At 43.4% G+C, this 20,794-nt stretch overlaps 1 protein-coding gene across 8 annotated transcripts in view; it reads right to left on the bottom strand.

Annotated features, from left to right (window-relative positions):
* CADPS (calcium dependent secretion activator) overlaps positions 1-20,794 on the bottom strand; it is a 411,831-nt gene that overhangs the window by 226,417 nt on the left and 164,620 nt on the right. For all 8 annotated transcript variants that reach the window (XM_084902706.1, XM_084902705.1, XM_084902699.1 and 5 more), the window contains exons 4-5: positions 12,687-12,767; positions 2,473-2,706 (exon numbers count right to left, since the gene is read on the bottom strand). In XM_084902706.1, the coding sequence (XP_084758832.1) occupies positions 2,473-2,706; positions 12,687-12,767 (315 nt within the window). The remainder of the gene's footprint in view (positions 1-2,472; positions 2,707-12,686; positions 12,768-20,794) is intronic.

Below are 20,794 nucleotides of genomic sequence, written 5' to 3'. Positions count from 1 at the left end.
TTGCATTCACCTAAAGATTCTTTTTTTTCTGATATCTTTATTGAGGCACTAGAGGCCCAATGCATGAAATTCGTGCATGGGGGTAGGGGGGGTGGTGTCCCTCAGCCCAGCCTGCACCATGTCCAATCTGGAACCTCTCAAAAGATGTCTGACTGCCCATTTAGGTCCGATCCCAATGGGCAGTTGGACATCCCTCTCACAATCCATGACCGCTGGCTTCCAACTGCTCGCCTGCCTGCCTTTCTGATTGCCTATAACTGCTTCTGCCTGCCAGACTGATCACCCCCTAACCACTCCCATGCCAGCCTGATTGATGTCTAACTGCTCCCCTGCCAGCCTATTTGCCCCCAACTTCCCTCCTCTGCTGGCCTGGTGCCTCCCAACTGCCCTCCCCCACTTGCCTGATCACCCACAACTGCCCTCCCTTGTAGGCCTGGTCCCTCCCAACTGCCCTCCCCTGCTGGCCATCTTGTGGTGGCCATCTTGTGTCCACAAAGGGGTAGGATCTTTGACCACATGGGGACAGCCATCTTGTATGTTGGAGTGATGGTCAATCTGCATATTACTCTTTTATTAGATAGCATAGAGGCCTGGTGCAAGGGTGGGAGCCAGCTGATTTGCCCTGAAGGGTGTCCCGATCAGGGTGGGGATTCCCTTGGGGCATGGGGCTGCCTGAGCGAGAGACCTGTGGTAGTTTGCAGGCCAGTGATGCCCCCCAGCAACCCAAGCGGAGGCCCTAGTATCTGGGATATATTTACTTTTTACAATTGAAACTTTGTAGCCTGGAGTGGAGCCAAGCCTACATTTCTGTTTGGATTTGTTTACCTTCTATAATTGAAACTTTTTAGCCTTGAGTGGAGGCTTAGGCCAGCAAGGGCAGGCAGAAAGCTTGGCTTACTCCATTGCCGGGGAAACACCTTCCTCTTGCTCTCTGTGGCTGTAGCCATCTTGGTTGGGTTTATTCGCATACTCACTCTGATTGGCTGGTGGGCATGGCTGGTGGGTGTGGTTTGTGGAGTGGAATGATGGTTAATTTGTATATTACTATTGTATTAGGCAGGATAGTTTATATATATAATTAACCCATTTTAAGACTATAAGCAATGATTTTAGCAAATTTATTAAGTAGTGCAGCCATCATCATAAATTAGTTTTAAGTCCCTCATGTCTGTGTCCAACTCCTGCCTCAGGAAACACTAATTTCTTTTCTGTTTCTGGAGCCCTGCCTTTTCTGAACATTTCATATCAATGAACTCAAACATGTGGTTGCTTGTATCTGATTATTTCACTAAGCATGAATGTTTTTGAGGTTCAATAAATCAAAGCATGCTTGGCCAGTGTGGCTCAATGATTGAGCATGGACCCATGAACTAGGAGGTCATGGTTTGATTCCTGATCAGGGCACATGCCTGGGTTGTGGGATCCATGCCCAGTAGGGAACATGCAGGAGGCAGCTGGTCAATGATTCTCTATCATCATTCATGTTTCTAACTCTCCTTCTTCCTTCCTTTCTCTGAAATCAATAAAATCATATATTTGTTAAATTTCAAAGCATATATCAGTAGTTTATTCCTTTGAACTGCTGAACAGTAGTCCTTTGCTTGGACGTACAAAAACTTTTCCATTCCCCAGTTGATACAAATTTAGAATATTCTGTTTGGCCATTGTGAAGGATGCTGCTGTAAATAGTTGTGAGCATGTTTCTGTGGGACGTGTTTTCAGTTCTCTGGGGAAGATATCTAGGAGTGGAGTTGCTGGTCATACCGTGGTTTTATGTTTAACTTTTTGAGAAAATACCAAACTATTTCCACAGTGACTGAACTACTTTGAATTCCCACCCCCTAGAGATTTGGGTCAATAGGATCTGCAGTCTGAACCAGCTTCCACGCAATTCTGATGAAGCTGGATCAGAACAACTCCTTAGAGTGTATGTCTGAGCAGCAAACATCTGAGTAGAAGTTATGGAGAAGCGTAATGACATTCTGAGCATTCTACCAGAATTCTGACCCCAGTGAGTTTTCCCTTTGGGTTGTGAGGTCAACTAAAAAGGCTCACCACAATCACAGGCTCTCTGCAGGGAGCCAACAGAAGAGATGATGGGAAAGACAGTTTACAACTCACCACAAAATGCTGCTCTATGCTTCCTGTCATAACTTCAACCCAGGTTGCCCAGACTTTAAACTTTCTAAATGGCATAGCTCTTTATAAAATCCTTGATCACTGGCTTAAGACAGTAAAAGTAATGTGAGATGAAATTTAATAAGTGGTTCTTTTGAGACTGCATTTTCTTGAGAAAAGCACGGGCTCCCGGAGGCAGGGAATCGCTTGCTGATTAGCTGGGCTTGCTCAGCAAGCAGTGCTTTTAGGACCTGCTCCTGGGGTGCAAGAAAGACACAAGCTGATTGTGAGGCCTCTGATCCCTGTGTGCTGCCCGCTGGGCCAGAAGACTTCCAAGGGGCTCGAGCTTTTTACCTCCAAGGAGAAAGCCAACACGACGTCCGACTTGGAGAGCTGGTTCTCACTCTCCTCGCCCAGGTCGATGATGGAAGCATTGTGGCTGCGCTTGAGCTTCTGAAGCTTGAACTCACCACCCTTGGACACCGGCATGCTCTCCAAGTTGGCCATGAGCAGGTTGACAGACGACTTCAGCTCCTCGATGTACATGTTTTCCATTTCTTTGGATACAAACTTGGGGAATTTGCGTTCCTGGAAGAGAAAAAGAAAAAAAAAAATGTACTAACAAAAACAGACCCAGAGACAGAGAAGCAGCAATCAGACTGTGGGACCTCAGAGGGAAGGTAGGGCAGGGTGGGGGTAAGAGGGAGAGATCAATCAAAGGACTTGTGTGCATGCATATAAGCCTAACCAGTGGTCATGGACAACGGGGGGTGGAGGCATACATGGGGAGGGGTTTGGGATGGGAATGGGGGATGAGGACAATTATGTGATACCATAATCAATAAAGAAATTTTTTAAAAAAGAAAAAAATGTACAGAGGCATAAATAGAGAGCGATTTACATAGATTTACATTTTAAAGCCCAGAGTTAGGGTAATAGCCACCACCCGGGAGCTTTGCACGTGCTAGAAAAATGGTCAGCCTAGTTGAGTAGACAGCTGCCTGCCTTCCACTTATAATCCCTAATAGTTACAAACGGACATAAATGTAGAGTAAGTAAGGGTCAAATGTTTTATTATAGTTCTATTCTCTCCCCCTACTCCAACCCCCAGTTTTCTCTGATTAGTGGAAAGAAAAATGGGGTGATATTTTTCAAGTCTGGTTTCAATTGAAACTGTTTCTTTTTAGAGAAATGCAATCGGTTGTTTTTAATTATGTTGACAGAAAGACACCTTATTTCTGGATATCTATAGAAATGTTCTCACATGAATAATTCAGAAAGATCTCATTTAAGATGTTTTGAACATAGCCTGTGGCTATTTCTAAAAGAATAGTTACTTTTTTCAAAAATATTTTGAAAAAATTAATGAAGCAATGAAAAGCATGAGTAATATAATTTAGAAAAGAATATAAAGCAATCCAGTATCAAAACTGACCTTTTTTTTTTTTTTCACTTCCTTGCTTATGGATTTAGTTATAATAGTAATATGCCTTAGTTGTGCTATTTGTGTGTTCATGCCTCTAAGTTGTCCAGGTGCCTTGAATATACTTTGGATTTATCACTTTCTTAAATAATCATTTCCTACTTGAAACATCAAATAGTCCTCCCTAGCCCACTCTATAACTGATCAAGTGGGGGGCAAGACAAATCAATATATATATATATATATATATATATATATATATATATATTTGCCAGTGACAGAAAAATCCAATTTGAACTGGCTTGAACAATAAAAGCAATCTATTGGCTTGAAATGTCGTGGGGTAGACCCAGCTGTAATCAGCACTCTGGTGACATTACCACAACTAAATGAGTTTTTACTCCAAATCTCTGTTTGGGTTCCTCTAGGTTGGCTCCATGCTCAGTCTTGCTCCTCTTAATGTCAGAAAAAGGTTGCTAAAGATCCAAACCTCACAACATCCCATCACAAAAGAGTGAATGTAATGCCCATTGTAATGCCCATTGAAGAAGAGAGTCTTTAATCTGAGAATTCTCTCCCAAAATGTCTGACTTATGTATATACTTGGGATCAATCTCTAAGGCCAGAAGCATGCTGTGCTAAATTGTTTAGGCATGAGTTACGTCCTCCATCCCTGAGACTGGGAGTAGAACTCTACCTAGATCACAGGAATATGAATTGGTTTGCCAATTCTGGGTGGCAAAAAGTAGTATGTTTATTGCATGGGCACCTGACTCAAAGTCAACCAACCAATACTATTAAAAGGCCAATGATCAACCAGATTTAGTCTCTCAAGCAATTGAACCAAGAGATATTGAGATTGCAGTGAGTGGTGGAGCTGAAAGAGTAGATCATATAGATTCATGAGTAGCTGCCATAAATAGCCCTGGTGGAAGCAGAGTAAGAACTCTGGCAAAGAAGAGAGAGAAAGATGTAGAGAGAGGAAGAGAAGGAGAGGAGGGGAGGGAAGATAAGAGTGAGGAATAAGCTGTCTAGAGTCATAGGAAAGGAGCTTTGACTTCCACTGGTGTTGTAATTCCCACAAAGTGAAGTTATTCCTTTTCCATTCTAGTTCCTTGAGAGTCTCTTATTTTGCTTTCAATAATTCCCCCTACCCACTAGTTAGCTAGAAGGGTATGTCATCTTTGACACCATAAAACTTCACTCAGATTCACACAGGGGCTTCTCTATAGAGACTCGGAGATGCATTTTTGCTATGCCAATATTCTTCCTACAGAGACCTTCAGAGTGTTTCCCTTTCCTCTGCCTCCCTGGGTAACTCTCAGCCATCTTGGAGGCCAAACAGCAAAGGTTACATCCTAACAGGGCTAGTACACTGACCTCTCTCTTTTCTGTTCATATTGGAGCCAAACCTCAGAACAACCTGGGATTCTTTGACAGCTGGGTAAGTGGTATCTCTGATTTTTACTGGCAGCTGCTGGCCTTAGAGTCGCCATGGAGATAGAGAAAAAGCCATCATGTCTATGAAGTGTGTGCTTTCCTGCGAGTCAATCTTGAGAGACCTTACTATCAAGTACAGAATCCTTTTATCACAAGCATCTTCCGAGACTACTCAAGGCTGTTTAACTCGACAGTCTTGCAGTTTTGGAAGGAGACACAGTGGTCACTGATAATATCACTGTGGCCTGGAGTTTGCGTCCACCAAACTTTTATGCAGCAGAATATTGGACAAATCCAAAGAATGATACTCCTCTCAGAAGTTGGACAGTCCCCAATCACATCGTAAAACAGGCACATAAAACTGAAGTGTGCAAGGGACAACAAGGCCATTTTTCTGCCCCGAGTTCTTAAGCCTTGAGAAGAAATAGCATCGTGTCGACCTAAGCTGAGGTTCTTGAGGGGAGTTTTCAGCAGCAGACCCCTCACAAACACATTTCAAACCTGACATTGTGCCAAAATAAGGAAAACAGAGCTATCAATCTTGGTTGTACTTTCCCAAGCGTGAGAATAAATTAGCCCTGAAGAAAGGATTACTTGTTCATACTGCGTTATGAAAGACAGGGCATACAGTGAACAAAGTCTTCCAGAGAAAATGTTTGCTGGACATTCATTTTTGTTTTGGGCCGACAACATTCCTCAGCGGGGAGGGCCTCCCAAGGACAGTCCCCACAGGCCAGTGTGCTCGGCAACATGGAGGGATTTGGGGAACATCTTGAAAAACGGCATTTGAAAGTGCTAACAGCTGTCGGCCATTCGCTTTGCTTTGCTGCCCTTGCATTTTTACCCACAGAGGATGACGTGGGGACATGTAAAAACTAACAAGCATACTCCACTCATAGGGGATCCTTAGACCCCAAGGGCTCAAATGACATGTCCTGTCGGACAATCAGAAGAAAGGAAGTGGCAGAAGAACACTTCCTAGATGCGGGAGCTCACCAACAGTGGTGCAGTCACTCAATTCCATCTCTAAAGTGCTTCCTATCATGTGTCGGGTAGTGTGGTTGCTGCTGGAGACCAAGGAGTCAGGAGAGGCAAAGGGATGGGGGGCTATGGCAGAAAGCAACCAATCAGACACCGTGTGACACATGAGGTGACAGAGGCATGTACAAAAGCCACCAGGGAACCATATACCGTCCACAGCAGCAAAAATGACTTCACCTCCTTTGAGTCCTGGGTCTGCTACTTACTAGCTGTGTGACTTTAGATAGTTTTCTTAGCCTGACTGAAACTTAGTTTCCACCTTAAAAATGGGGATATAACAAGTCTCATACAGTTATTGTGAAGAGTAAGAAATAATAACTTTAATTCCTTTGGCCACTGACTGTGTGCATGTGTATGAGTCTAAACATATATATATGTATATATATATATATGTATATATATGTATATGTATATGTATATGCATATATACACATTTAATCATACTCATATACATACTCACATACACATATGCACACATACTACACATATATGAACATATACATATGCACACACACATATATATGGACATGTATATATTAGCATATACACATATGCAAATATACATCAGGCACCATGCTACCACCAACACCAACAATACTACTAATAATGATGGTGACAATACTAAAGGTCATGATACTAGTTGGCATTTATCGAGTGGTAACTATACTAGGCACTATTCTAAGCAGTTACGTTTCCTTATTTAATTTATCAAACAATCCACTGAGGCTAGTGCTTTTATTTATTCCTACCTCCTGGAGGAAAACAAGGCTTAGAAGTTAAATCAGTCATTAGTAGAATTGCATTTGAAACCCATCATACAGTAGGGCAGAGCTGAGATAAGCATGATGTGGGCGTGCAGCATGCACCGCCTCAAGTCCCAGCATTCAGCACAGAGTTGTGACACTTTGTTCTCCACAGCAGTGGTCGCTTCACAGTTACCAGTGAATGTGGGTGGTGGGCAGGGGTGTGGCCACTCCACTATTACCAGTGAATGTGGATGGTAGGCAGGGGTGAAGTACGAGGGGGTGGGTGTTAAACAAGAAAATGAAGGTCTTGGCAGTAAAGGTATCATAGTTGCCTGGGTCGGTTTCTTTACTCAGACCTTTCTTTGAGTGGCTTGGTCTTACTCCCTCAGCTTTTATGAATTGGATGGACTTCCTGTCATTGGAATAAACTTAAGAAGACCTCTTGGCATTAAGACTTTTCCTTGAACTCCAATTTCCCTGGGTCCTTAGCTCCCTGACAAAGGTCAGATGCTTCCTACAATTCTTTCAGGAAAAACAATGAGCTCAGCTCCTCTGTGCTCATGGATACTGTACCACTTCATGTGCAGAGTGGATGCCAGGTACAGCAAAATTAATGTAATAGCTGGAGGCAGTATCATTCTCTGGTAGGGGAGGAGTCCATTGTCTGATTTTTGGCAATGTATGAAGCAGAACTTTTCCATCAGGGAAATGTTTGGATATTATTTCTTTCCTGGGGGCATGTTCTCATCAATGTTTGCAACAGGACCATGTAATGAGATGGGAATTTTGCTCTGCAGAGAATAGGGGTCTAAATGGCAACTTCACATTTAAATCATAGCTTGTAAAAACAGTGCTATTTTGCATCCAGACCTCTGCTACTAATACTACAAAAGCTATATTGTTTGTCTTATCTAATTAGCCCATGAATTTTGGAATTTTACTCTAAACTGTGGCCAAAAGAACTGACAAATATCATAGCAGCACCAATGCACAATCTGCCTGTTTAAGCTCCAGTGTCATTTACTGATCACACAGTTTAAATAACTTAGACTTAATCCCTGGGTGAAATTTGGGGACCTTTATTATCAACCTTAGAGGATTTGGGAAAATGTTTGAACAGCGATTAAAAGGTCTTTTCTACCGGATTACAAAAAATACATTTAGAGCTCATGGAAGTTTGCAGGCAGCATTATGTCTGGTGTTCACAGTGGGGGTGAGGGCAGAGGTTCCTGTCTGATAATTCGTGGTGCACTGGTGTGATTAAATTGGTAGGTACTGTATCAGGACTGTGGGTAGAGGAAAGCCACTTTGCACCTGCTTTCCTTCTCTCTTAAGAAGAAAAGGCAACATGTGTCTTTCATACGTGTGTGACGATGAGAATGCTGGGGCAGGACAATCGTGGGTCCTACAACCTCCTTTCCAGATCCCAAAGAATCAGAGTAGAAAGGATTCAGAATTCCAAGGAGCCAGTTATGCCTAATGCTGTTGCTTCATTTGGCCTCTGGATAAACTGAAGAGAGCACACAGCTAAGTTTAGTGGGAGAGAGATAGTAGTTTCCTGGAGAGGCAATCCCTAGGGAGAGACGACCTGGGGCAGGCCTGTCCTGGTGTAACTTCCTGTGTGTCACCTGACCACTCTGAGGAAGAGCATGAAACTTGGCAGGAAAGCACTCAGCTTCCCACCTACCAGCTGAGTTAGCTTGGGCACATCACAAACTCTTCAATGCGCCGAAAGTGGGGGAATTACTGTAACTCCCAGGATTGTTTGTCACAGGTCAAAAGCAACTCTCAAAGTTAGATGAAATCGCACAGCCTGACACAGTTAATAAAGGACTGATTAGCAGGGAGAGAGGGGTCAGGATGAGATACAGCGAAGGCCTGGTTGAAAGGCATGTTGGAGCTGTGGACTGGATGATGAGGAAAATGAGGGCCTGCATTTGGGAAGGCTTATTATAATGTTAATGTATGCATAGTGGTTAAGACTGCAGATTCTGGTCATTGGGTGACCTTGGCCAAGTCCTCTGATATCTCTGCTCAGCCTCTTCTCTGACATAGGGATAATGATAGCATCCTTTTCATAAGGTTATTGGAGGGTCAGATAGGCTATCAAATACAAAATGCTTAGCAGAGAGTCTAGTATATAGTAAATACCATATATGTCGTAGCTATTTATTTGGGGCATATCTTGAGGTGTCTCTCAATTCATAATGACCACTTCACCCACAGTCTGACCTCTCAGGTACCACTCTCACCCTCAGTGGCATATTTCCACCTTCTATGTTTGCTGAGGCCCTCGTTCTCTTTCCACAGTGGATTATAAATGGCTCTAGGGATTGGGCCTTGAACAAAGTCAGCCAATCAGAGGCCTACCTTTTGAAATGACGACAATGAAGGTGGTAGTAAGAAAAGGGCAAAGGGAGGTAGGGAGAAGATTTGAGCGAGAGGTTGATTGGCTAAATTATTTCCTATTTGGCCACACTGGGAACACAGAGAGCTGTGTAGCAACCATGTTCCCATCTGAGAAGCAAAGAAGGTTGGTTTGCAGAGAAAGAAGGAAAAATGAAGGGGACACACAGAGTTAAGAGATGAGGGAAGTCCTGACCTCTTGGTGGGCCCTGATTCCAGTTCCTTTCTGGGTTTTGGCTACATCTTGCCCATGGGCTCTATGAGACACTCCTAAATCCCTAGAGTTAATCCACTCTGTTACATAAGCTTCCTCTAGTTTGCGCTTCTAACTTTCAATCAAAATGCTCTACCCAGTTTTAATTGAGAGAATAGAGTGAATTCTATGGCTAATATCTTCACCCAGGAATTTCTGGTTATGATATGTACAGAAGCTGATGTTCAGCCATATGTGCTGAGCTGCACACCCTTGCTAAAATCCACTGGGCTGCCTGAGATGGGAAAATCGGGGCATGCTAAGAGAAGAGAGCAGGGTACCCGTTTCAGTATCTCTTCATGAATGAGCCAATATCTGATATTTTGATATTTTACTTAATGTCTAGCTGGTTTAAGGCAAAAAGAACATGTATTTTCCTAATGTCTAGCTGGTTTAAGGCAAAAAGAACATGTATTTTTCTTGGAACCCAACTAAACTGAGGGAAAAGCAGTTCCACAGCTGAGTCTCAAGAATAAGTAGATCCAGGGACTTGACCATCCTGAGAATTTCAGTATAGTCCCTTCTCGGGTTCTTTCTCTGTGTTGGCCTCACTCTTCCCTCTTCTTGTCCCTACATAAAAGAATTAAAAATAGCTTCAGACATCCTTCTACTCCTGAAAGGCACAGTCCTATTGGTGTGCAGTCCATAGACCAGGCAAAGGACTCATTGGTTTAGTTGCCTTGGGCAGGCATCCCGTTCTGGACCAGTTACCATGGCCCGGACAGGCTGAGAAATGCCACTGGTTCCACTTAGGTGAAGAGCTCCCTTCCAGGACCAACTAACTGGGCCAAGAGGCCACTGGCATGAATGAGACTTGATGACGACAATCTATTTTGAGCAGAACAGGAGATAGTAGTGGGCAGATTTTCATACAAATCCTCTGTACCTTAAACTTTTGGGGGGCCTTCCATCTACTTTGAAATTATTCTCCATGCTCTATAAATAATGACCAAGATTTGCTTTAATTGCCGATTTCATTATCTAAGAAAATCTAATTGTAAGTTGTTAATAATATTCTACTTGGTATCAGAATATCTGATGGTGTGGGCTGGAGAGAGAGCTCTTCCATCTACTGCTCAGAGATGAAGGAGCAACTTGGATTGCTCTATGACTGTTGTTCATCCATGGTCTTTTAACCACTACAACTAGCCTACTCTAGGTTCTGAAATTATCATGTTAAGCCTCAAAGTAAACAAAACAACTAATGTAAAGGTGCCATGATCTTGTTTTTGAAGTGTGTGTGTGTGTGTGTGTGTGTGTGTGTGTGTGTGATTTTCTTTAAATGGGATGAATACTTAGATTGGGGTGCAATTGTTACCTAAAGGCAAGTAATGGAGCAAATGATCTCTGTTTTCAACATAATTTGTTGTGGAGACACTGAGTTTGCCGAAGTAAATTCTAAAGCCTTATTGATATTTACTCCCATGTTAAGCAGAATTGTCAAACATAAGAGCCTTTTATACTACCTTTAGCCAAATCCATAACTACATACTATTTTTAACCTCCAGACTGACTGTACTATAAACTTTGAAGGTGTCCAAAAACAAGATACAAAACATTTCAATTAAACTGCTTGAGCACAAATGGGCTTTGCATGCTTCTTGGAATCTCTCTTCAGTTTCTCTTCCAGAAGAATTCCTTTCCTTGTGTCCATGTCCTGAGATATTTCTTTTCATAAAGAGAAAGGTTGAATGCCAAGCTCCACTCTCTGCCCACCCTCCCTCCCCTCTCCCATAGCTCCTACCATAACATGCACACAGGTCTGTCACTATCATAGAAACAGTAAGATAGGTTATTTAATATTTTGGTATTTTTATTTTTTATAGATGTTTTCTGTATTAATTATGAGTGTAAAATATTGCATTAAAATATTATATATTTTTTATGAATGCATTTGTCCCCCACTTTTAGATTTTGCTACTGAGCTGAGTACCTCACCCTTTTCCCAGTTCAGACTTGAGTTAAGGGTGCAGTGTAGCCTCTTAACAGTTCCTCAGTCTGGATTTACCATCTCCAAACAAGAGTGATAATGGAAATGTCCTCATAAGGTAGCTTTGAGAATTGAATGAGATAGTACATGTAAAGCACTTAGAATGGTTAACACAGAGTCCGCAATAATACACACTGCTAGCATTCTACTGTTAATAATAACACAAATGACAGGGATAGCAACAATACTTAGGCCAATAGTCATTAATAGTAAGATATAATCCAAATCCTGGAAAATCCAATCTACTGGGATGCTCAAACATGTAAATGGATCACTACCATTCAATGTACTGTGGCATGAATAAAGCTCAAAAATAGGAAGAACTAACTGCTAAGCTCTTAGGGAAGGGTTTTAAGTTGAGTACTGGAGGCTGACTCGGAGGAGAGAAGAAAGTCATTCCAGGTTGAAACACCAGTGGGTACCAAGGCAATAAAGCTGGAAAAGGCCTGGAATATTCAGAGGGAGACATTCTTCATAGTTGGAGTGGAGATTTCTGGTGGGAAAGATGTGGGAGGTGATGCTAATAAGGAAGAATATAATCCATGGATTAAGACCCTTGGGTATCAGTCTAAAGAGGTAATGTTTTGTTTGGAGGACAATAGGGAGTGCTGTGGAATGATTTTTGAGGCTGTTTTGAGATGTTCATATATAAGTTTTAGAATGGCAACTGCATGAAGAATGGACAGGAGAGGGGGAGGGACTGGAGGCAAGGATACTCATTAGGAGGCCATTTTAAGATTCAGGAATAGAAGATGAGGGTCTGAATCAAAGTGCTCGCTGTGTTGTTAGAAAGCAGTACAAGATCTGAGCCACCTTTAAGAGGCAGAGACAATGAACTGGATGGGTGGTTGATGTGAAGTGCTGTGGGGAGGAAGGAGAAGTTGAGACTGATTAGGAGGTTTCATCCATAGTACCTGCTGGAGAATGGTGAGGGGGATAAATGTAGGCATATATATGTGGTCAGAGGAAGAAGAAAGGAGTCAGAGTTTGAACACATTTCCTTTGAAATACCAGGCACTGTCCAAGCTGAAATGTTCACTAGCCAGTGGAAATATCAATCTGAGACTCAGCAGAAAGGTGAGGCTGGAGTTTGGGTAACGAATAGAGTCTGGGAAATAACATGTGTTACATCTGGAAGAGTTGCCCTGAGAAAGGAGGGTGGAGGCTCAGAGTGATTATCCTGTTTTATCTTTTGATGGCTCTTAATACTGTGTCTTCCCATGGGGGTCTTTGACCTGGTCCCCCAGCAAATGTCCTCAGTCTCCTTACCCTGGCTATTTGGTCTGCCATTTGGAGTCGTCCATCCAGCTCCCGTCGGATCTGTGCTGCTTGCTCATCCGGATTGTCCAGCTGCAAGAAACACAAACATGAAGACTTTCAGTCTGCATCACAAAAGCCAATAAACTCAAGGCTTTCCATCTCACACCCCCACTCTGTGCTCCATGGACATATTTCACTGAAAGTAAAAATTCTTGTAACAGACAAGTTCAGTTTCAAGGAAATCCCATGTTACATTCTTTTAGGGAGAGTGTGAAGTGGTTGGCAGTTGCTAAGAAATCTGATGAGCTTGTACAAGAATCACATGTGAACTGATAGACAGCAGTGTTTTCAAGGAGGCCCCATACAGCACCTTTGTTTTTGGCCCAGTGAAGAAAGTACTTACACAGCAGATATGAAAGGAAAGAGATTAACTGTTATAACATGTGGAGCAGAGTGTGCAGCCATAGTGCCTACATGGCACATATTCTTGTGCTCTCCCACCAATGGACCATGAAAGATTAGTCAGCCATTGCTTTCCTTCTCACTGAGCCTTCCCAACCAGCACTCTGGAGGGCCACTGCCACTCAGCTGGGGTTGCAGTCTAAGCTGAAATCTATCTTTGTCTTCCATGGTTGTTAGAGCTATTATGGTATAAGGATCAGAACATGCAAGCATAAATAAATGTGGAAAATTCCTTAATATCTCTGGTTTCAATTTTCCCACCTACAGAATGGAGGTGGTGGTTATGTAATCTCCATCTTTTCCACATATTTCTATAAATCTATGAAAGATATTGATAATTATTTCTTTACAGGGCCATATAGTTAATATCATAGGGTTTGAGGGCCATAGATATATTGCTGTTGCAATGACTAATGAAGTGTGAAAACAGCTATAGACAATCCTATATAATAAAAGCATAGTATGCAAATTGTCCCCTTGACTGGGAGGTCATCTGAGAGTTCGACCAGGAGGTGAGGCCAGCTGGGGGAAGGAATGGAGGCTCTAGCCGGCAGCCAGCAGCTGCTAGGGAACCTATCAGTGCACTAATTCCATGCAATGGGCCTCTAGTATGTAAGTAAATGAGCACTGCTGTGTTCCAATAAAATTTTATGCACAACAATAGGTGGCAGGCCAGAGCTGCTAATCCCTGCCCTGTGAATTGAAGTTCTTCCTTTATTTCTAAATGAGCCCAATGTCATCCTTCAAACTGTAATTGAGTCTGCTTTGCTAAGTAACTTGTTATTTATTGTAACCAGAGTAAATGTTAATAAGTAGACGAAAATAACATTCAACTAGGATGGGCTTTATTCTTCTTTTTAGTATATATTAACTCACAACAAAAAGTAGCATAGAAAATCTGTGAGTTTTGTAAGTTCCTTTCTTTTAAAAGCTACTTTTATTCATAAACTTGAAAATGATGACATTTTTATTCAGAAATTTGAAAAGGAAAACCCAGGTTCGTGCTAAAGAAATAATGTCATCTATGTGATACTTCCAACTTTGTTCTTTCTCATGATTGCTGAAGTTATTTGGGGACTTTTTTTTTTTTTTGAAGTATCACAATACTACAAGGCCATTGTAATCAAAACAGCCTGGTACTGGCATAAGAATAGACATATAGACCAATGGCATAGAACAGAGACCAGAAATCAATCCATGATTAATTAATATTTGACAAAGGAGGCAAAAGCATGGAGTAAAAATAGTCTCCTTAATAAATGGTACTGGAATGGGGGAAAAAGGGGACATATGTAATACTTTTAACAATAAAGATTTTTTTAAAAAAACAGTACTGGGGAAATTGGGCAGGTACATGCAATAAAATGAAACCAGACCACCAACTTATACCATACACAAGAATAAACTAAAGAAGGATAAAAAACTTAAATGTAAGTCATGAAATCATAAAAATCCTAGAAGAAAACATAAGCAGTAAAATCTCAGACATCTCTTGTAGCAGTATTTTTGCTGATAAGCCTTTAAGGCAAGGGAAACAAAGAAAAAAATAAATAAATTGAACTACATCAAACTAAAAAGCTTCTGCAGTGCTTAAGAAACCATAAAAAATTAAAAGGCAACCCACTCTATGGGAGAACATATTTGCCAATGATACATCAGAAAAGGGATTAATTTCTAAAATATAGATAGAACTTATACAACTCAACACCAGAAAAACAAACAATCCAATTAAAAAATGGGCAAGGGACCTGAATAGACACTTCTCCAAAGATGTCATACAGGTGGCCAATAGACCTATTGAAAAAATGCTCAATGTCACTAATCATCAGAGATGCAAATTAAAACCACAGTATCACCTCACATTTGTCAGAATGGCTACCATCAATAAATCAACAAACAACAAGTGCTGGCAATGTTGTGGAGAAAAGGGAACGCTAGTGGGAATGCAGACTGGTGCAACCACTGTGGAAAACAGTATGGAGTTTCCTCAAAAAATTAAAAATGGAACTGCCATTTGACCCAATGATCTCATTTCTAGAACTATATCCTAAGAATCTCAAAACACCAATCAGAAAGAATACATGAACCTCTATGTTCATAGAAATGTTATTTACAATAGCCAAGATCTGGAAACAGCCCAAGTGCCCATCAGTAGATGAATGAATAAAAAAGATGTGGTTCATTTACACAATGGAATACTACACAGCCATAAAAAGCGAGGAAATCTTATATTTTACAATATGGATGGACCTGAAAGTTATTATGCTAAGTGAAATAAGCCCATTAGAGAAAGAAAAATACCATATGATCTTATTTATATGTGGAATCTAATGAACAAAATAAACTGATGAACAAAATATAAAAGGATAAAGGAATACAGGAACAGACTGACAGTTCTCAGAGGGGAGGAGAAGGGAGGGACTGGATGAAAGAAGATGAAGAGTTTGATCAAAGAACATATATGCATAACCCATGGGCACAGCCAACAGTGTGGAGATGGCTTGAGTGAGGCAGGACAGGAGCTGGGTAGAGGTGGGTAAAGGGGGAAAATGGAATATCTATTATAATCCTATATAATTAAGTGCTAATATGCTAATTAGACAGAACAGCAGAACAACTGTGCAGATGACCTTCCAGATGAAGCCGGGGCTGTGAGGACCAAGGCAGCTGGGGCTTCAAGGGGCGTGCTCCTAGCACAAATTTTGTGCATCAGGTCTCTAATGTCAACAATAAAAAAATGATTTAAAAAATTGAAAAGGGGAAAACAGCATAATAAAACAATCCCCCTTACTAAGTTTTACAGAGGCATTGAATTCTCCCACCGGCCCCATCAGATGCAACTAGAAAACATCAGAGAATGACGGTATTGAAGACGAAGCAGGCTAGGTCTACACTAAACTTCATTCATTAATTCATCGGTTCACTCATTTACTCATTCATTCATCAGATGTCTATGGAATGTCTTGATACGCCAAGACACTGGGATCCAAAAAGAACAAGGCTGACCCAGACCCTGCTTCTATGACACTTAAATTCCTTAAAGAACAGATATGGTTATTGAACAATTCAGGCACAAAAGAGAGGGGGTTAGTATTTATTGGTGCTTATATCAAGACCAAGTACCCCATGTCCTATATTAGAGCCTTTTCTAAAGGATCCCAAGAAACAGATGTTAATGTTAATTCTTCCTAAAAGAGAACTCTGGGCTCAGGAAATGCTGCTCCCTCCCTCTTTATTTTACTGGCATAATACATGTCAGTAAAATAAAGATTCTGGGAAATTCTAGAGTAGATAAGACTATTTAACTGCATTTAGCTTTGTCTTTTACACAATTATACCCCAGAGCAGTCTTGGAAATCTCACAAACTTTATGAGGCAGATATCACTATGACCCCATTTTACAGGTGAGAAGCCTGAGTCTCAGTCAGGTTCAGGAGTGTGCCCCAGGTTCCACCGCTGGGAAAGTGATGTGAGCCATTGAAAAGGGAGTATGCCCTTCTCCAAGTGCAGCTCTTTGCTCTGTGCTACATGGGCTTCCTTCTCAAATGCCCTGTTTGGTTTTCGAATTGGTCCTGACAATGAACTAACCCAATGCCCTCACTTTGTTCCTTGTACACATGGGCCGATTTCACACACAGAGCCTCCACTGGGGGGGGGGGGGGGGGGGGCGGGGGGGGCGGGGGGGGGTGTGAAGGGGAGGAACATTTATGATCTACCCTTCGCCACCTATCATGACTTGGCAATTTCTTCTGGTTTCTGTGGCAGCTGTAAAGGACCCTCACCCCACTTCCAAGAAATGATAGCAATGGGTGTGTCTTTATCCTGGCTCTGCCACTTAGTCACTGTGTGATCTTGGGCAGTTACTTAACCTCTCTGTGCTCCATCGGAGTGATCAGGATAATAACTCTATGTAAGGCTGTCATGAGAATTCACTGAGACAGGGATATAAAGGGCTCAGCCCACTGCTCCGCCTGCAGCGAGCCTGGGGAAATGGTGGCTGCCCCGGTGTTATTAAGCCGCCCATGTTGGCTGTATTTCTGACATGGGCCACAATGGGGCGTCAGAGATTCAGAGGAGAATAGGGCAGATGGGACCCAGTAGCCCCTGCTGTAGATCTGAGGTCTTGTTGTGAGAATCCGCCCAGGAAAGGAAGGCGATCAGGGGCTCTTATTTCTTGACAAATTTCCCTGGTTTCTCTTTCACATTCTCCAGGTCAAGTCCCTTTGCTCCCTCAGACTTTAATTAGCAGGAATGAGTGGAAGGCGGCCGCTGCGGCCTGACGCTAGCCATCTGAAGGGGAGAGGACAACGGAAACGCAGCCAAAGTTCCCTGAAATAGCCTGGCGTGATCGAGAAGGACATCTCAGCCCAAGGCTTGACAGCCCCACTGCATGAAATCCAAAAATATAAAGAGAAATCAAGTAATTATCTTCTCAAGTGCTGAAAAGAAAGCCAGAGGATGAGCTTCCATGGAAACAAGATTCTGTCCGCTGCCCTGGTCCTTCCCACCAGGCGGGGGAAGGTCAGCTGGGGAGCCAGGCCAAGGGCAAGCCTTTCCCATTAACAGCTCATTAGGGCTGAAGCATGGACATGGGCATTAAGGCTCTTTACCTAATTAGGCAAATAATCTTCCCACCAGCACAGGTCAAGCAGAGGCAGTCTGGCTGTTTTGATTTGCCAGCCAAACAGAGAGAACTCTCTCCCTGAGCTTTTATTTTATTTCTTTTCTCTTATTTTTTAAAATATATGTTTTGTTGTTTATAATATTACAGCTCTCTCCCATTTGCTGGGCTTTTCTTTTAAAGTCCCGTGGAACTGATTCAACGCTGCCCAAGTACAGACAGGTATCGCCTAAACCCATGGTCAGTAAACTGGGACTCGTGAGCCACATGCAGCTCTTTGGCCCCTTGGGTGTGGCTCTTCCACAAAATACCACGACCTGGGCGAGTCTATTTTGAAGAAGTGGCGTTAGAAGGAGTTTAAGTTTAAAAAATTCGGCTCTCAAAAAAAATTTCAATCCTTGTTCTGTTGATATTTGGCTCTGTTGACTCATGAGTTTGCCGACCACTGGCCTACACTACCAGTTAAAGCCCATTCCAAGGCTTGGGAATCTCTACAGGTCACGGCTCTGTCCCTTCAGTCAATGCAAAGACAAAAGTGAAGGCCAGCACCTGCAGGAACACCACGTGGCAGAGCTCAGGGCCTGAGAACCGGGAAGGGGAGCCTGGGCCGAGCTATTCCACTCCCAGGTGCCATGACCTTGTCAAGCTTCTTCACCTCTCAGTTTCCACAGCTGCAAAGTTGGAATCATTTTTATCTTGGACGGCTGAGGAGAGAACTAAATGAGACCATATGAGGTGTGCTTCAAGACACATCAGGCTGACTTGGGTGGAGTCTTGGCTCTGTGGTTTCCTTACTTAAAGGGATCAAACAAGTCACTGAAGCTTTGTGAGCCTCAGTTTCCTCGTCTGTAAAACTGGGTTAAGACACCTACCTCAGCATGCTGCTAGAATTAAATGAGAAAAATGCGCTAAGCACCTAGCATGGTCCTGGCACATAGTAGGTCCTATACTTTAGCAAATAGTTTCTAGATTTATCCCTATTTTAGGGTGGCACTCATCAGATACCAATTCCTCTCCCTGATGTTTGTGATTTAGGGACGAAAGCAGATACAGGAACTGGGGAGCCTGCAGAAGACATGCTGGAGCACCTTGGGCCCGAGTCTGGACCTCTCTGTCACTACCCCTTCATCTGAGACGATGTCCCAGAAGTCTCTGAAACCTAGCTGAGCATTTCTCAAAGTGATATTCGGGGGCACATTAGTCCTGTGGGTGCTCAATGAGAAAGCATTCTGTGGCCAAATAAAGTCCGCTGGGCCTGCCCTCTTCCTGAAAGCCTCGAGCCTACCCCAGGCAGCCTGCAGTGGCCCACACCCCCAAACTCATCTGACCAAGCGTGCAATACATTTGAGCATCCCAACAGCACATATGGGCATATGCTCATCTATGTGATTCTCCTATGTATTTCACTTTTCCTGTGTCCATGGACAGAATTTGTGGGTGGGTAGAGGTGAGGGGGGCTGGGAGGAGGAAACAACCTGCTATGCAAATGGGTCTATATCTCAGTAAAAAGGCAACTACTTGTGAAGGCCCTGTCTGACCTCTAGGGTGATGGAGAAGTCACCACAGGGCCCAGGCTCAGAGCCCCCTCATTTACTTCCATCCCTGAAGGATTTGCCTGGGCAGTGAGGCAGCGGGCTGCTGTCCTTGAGCGCTGGCTTTCCTGAGGAATGCCTGACAAATTCCCCGGAGCTCACATGTTTCCATGACCAGGAGGTAAGGCCAGCGCTGGACTCTTTCAGAGTCATCATTTTACTGCTGCAAGACAGCCCTTGGTCAAGCCAAGAGAAGGCATGATTCAAATGTATAGAGAATTTAAGCAGAAATGGGCAGATTGCTTTATGCATTATTTGCATAATTGTTCTGCTTTCTGGAAAAGTCTATGATACTCAGCATCAGAGCAAACAGACCCACTTCAGCATAAGGACTAAAGTGATAATGATCCAGAGTTGTGTCTGGAAGCAGCTTTAGAAATGATGCAGTAACTTCAGGCTGGTGGGGCGGGGGGCATCCCACCCCCTTTTGGAATGCTCCACTGGGTCCCTCCCTCCTGCTGCCAAGCCTTTGCACCTGCTGCTCCTCATGCCCGGAGCACTCTCTTGTGTCCCCTTGACTTCTCTTTCACCCCCAGCTTTGCACGCCTCTCCGATGACTCTCTGACGCCTCCAAACTGGAGAGTTGCTCCTGTCACCTGCTCCCCAGACACCATGCACCTTTCCTTGGTTAGCACTTGCCACAATTGTAACTTTACGTGCATTCCCTGATTATTGGCATTTACCTATTCGCTGTCAGCTCCAGGAGAGCAGCAATGGGTGCGACTTGGCTTACTTTACCACTGCAGCTCTGGACCCTAGCCTGGTGTCAGATTCACAGAGGCTCTGATGACTGCCTTCCCGCTGTGAACTGTGACCTAAAGGGGGAAAGTGACCTGCTCACAGTCACACAATCATGAGAGAGGGAGAGAGAGAGAGAGGGAGAGAGAGAAAGAGAGGGAGAGAGAGAGAGAGGGAGAGAGAGAGAGAGAAGGAGAGAGAGAGAGAGAGAGCTGGGACCAGACTCCCACGCTGTTAACTTCTAGTTTGCTGTCTTGCAGTTCAGTGGCTGTGTCCCAGGAAATGCCATTCTCTGCAGAAACTGGCAAAATGGAAACTTTGCTGGCATATAATCAGGCCCGATCCTGATAACGCATCCTTAATCCTGGGCTTTGGGGCTGAGGCAGGTATGCCCAAGCAGCTGCATGGCAAGCCACCTGCTGACCTGGGGTTAGCTCAATCTGTTCCTCTGGTTTCCTTTCCGTTCCCAGCCTGGCCCCTCAGATCCCAGGGATCAGTGTCAGCAGGAGGCTGCCCAGAACTACTGCAGAGGAGGGAGGCGCCTCCCTGTAAATCACTCCTATCCTCAGCTCCACCTTTCTGTCCTCCTTCAGCTCCAGGGCACGCTGCCTGCCTGGTGCACTGCAGTCTGGAAAGTTACAGCCTGGACAGTGCCAGTCCCCGGCCAGGCAGTGGCTGCCCACACTCCTGTTCAGGACGTGCTG

Source organism: Pipistrellus hanaki, assembly GCF_964339955.1.
Source record: "Pipistrellus hanaki genome assembly, chromosome: 13".
NCBI classification, from domain to species: Eukaryota; Metazoa; Chordata; class Mammalia; order Chiroptera; family Vespertilionidae; genus Pipistrellus; species Pipistrellus hanaki.
Note: the sequence above shows the minus strand (reverse complement) of the source record. Positions and strands in the feature narration are given on the sequence as shown.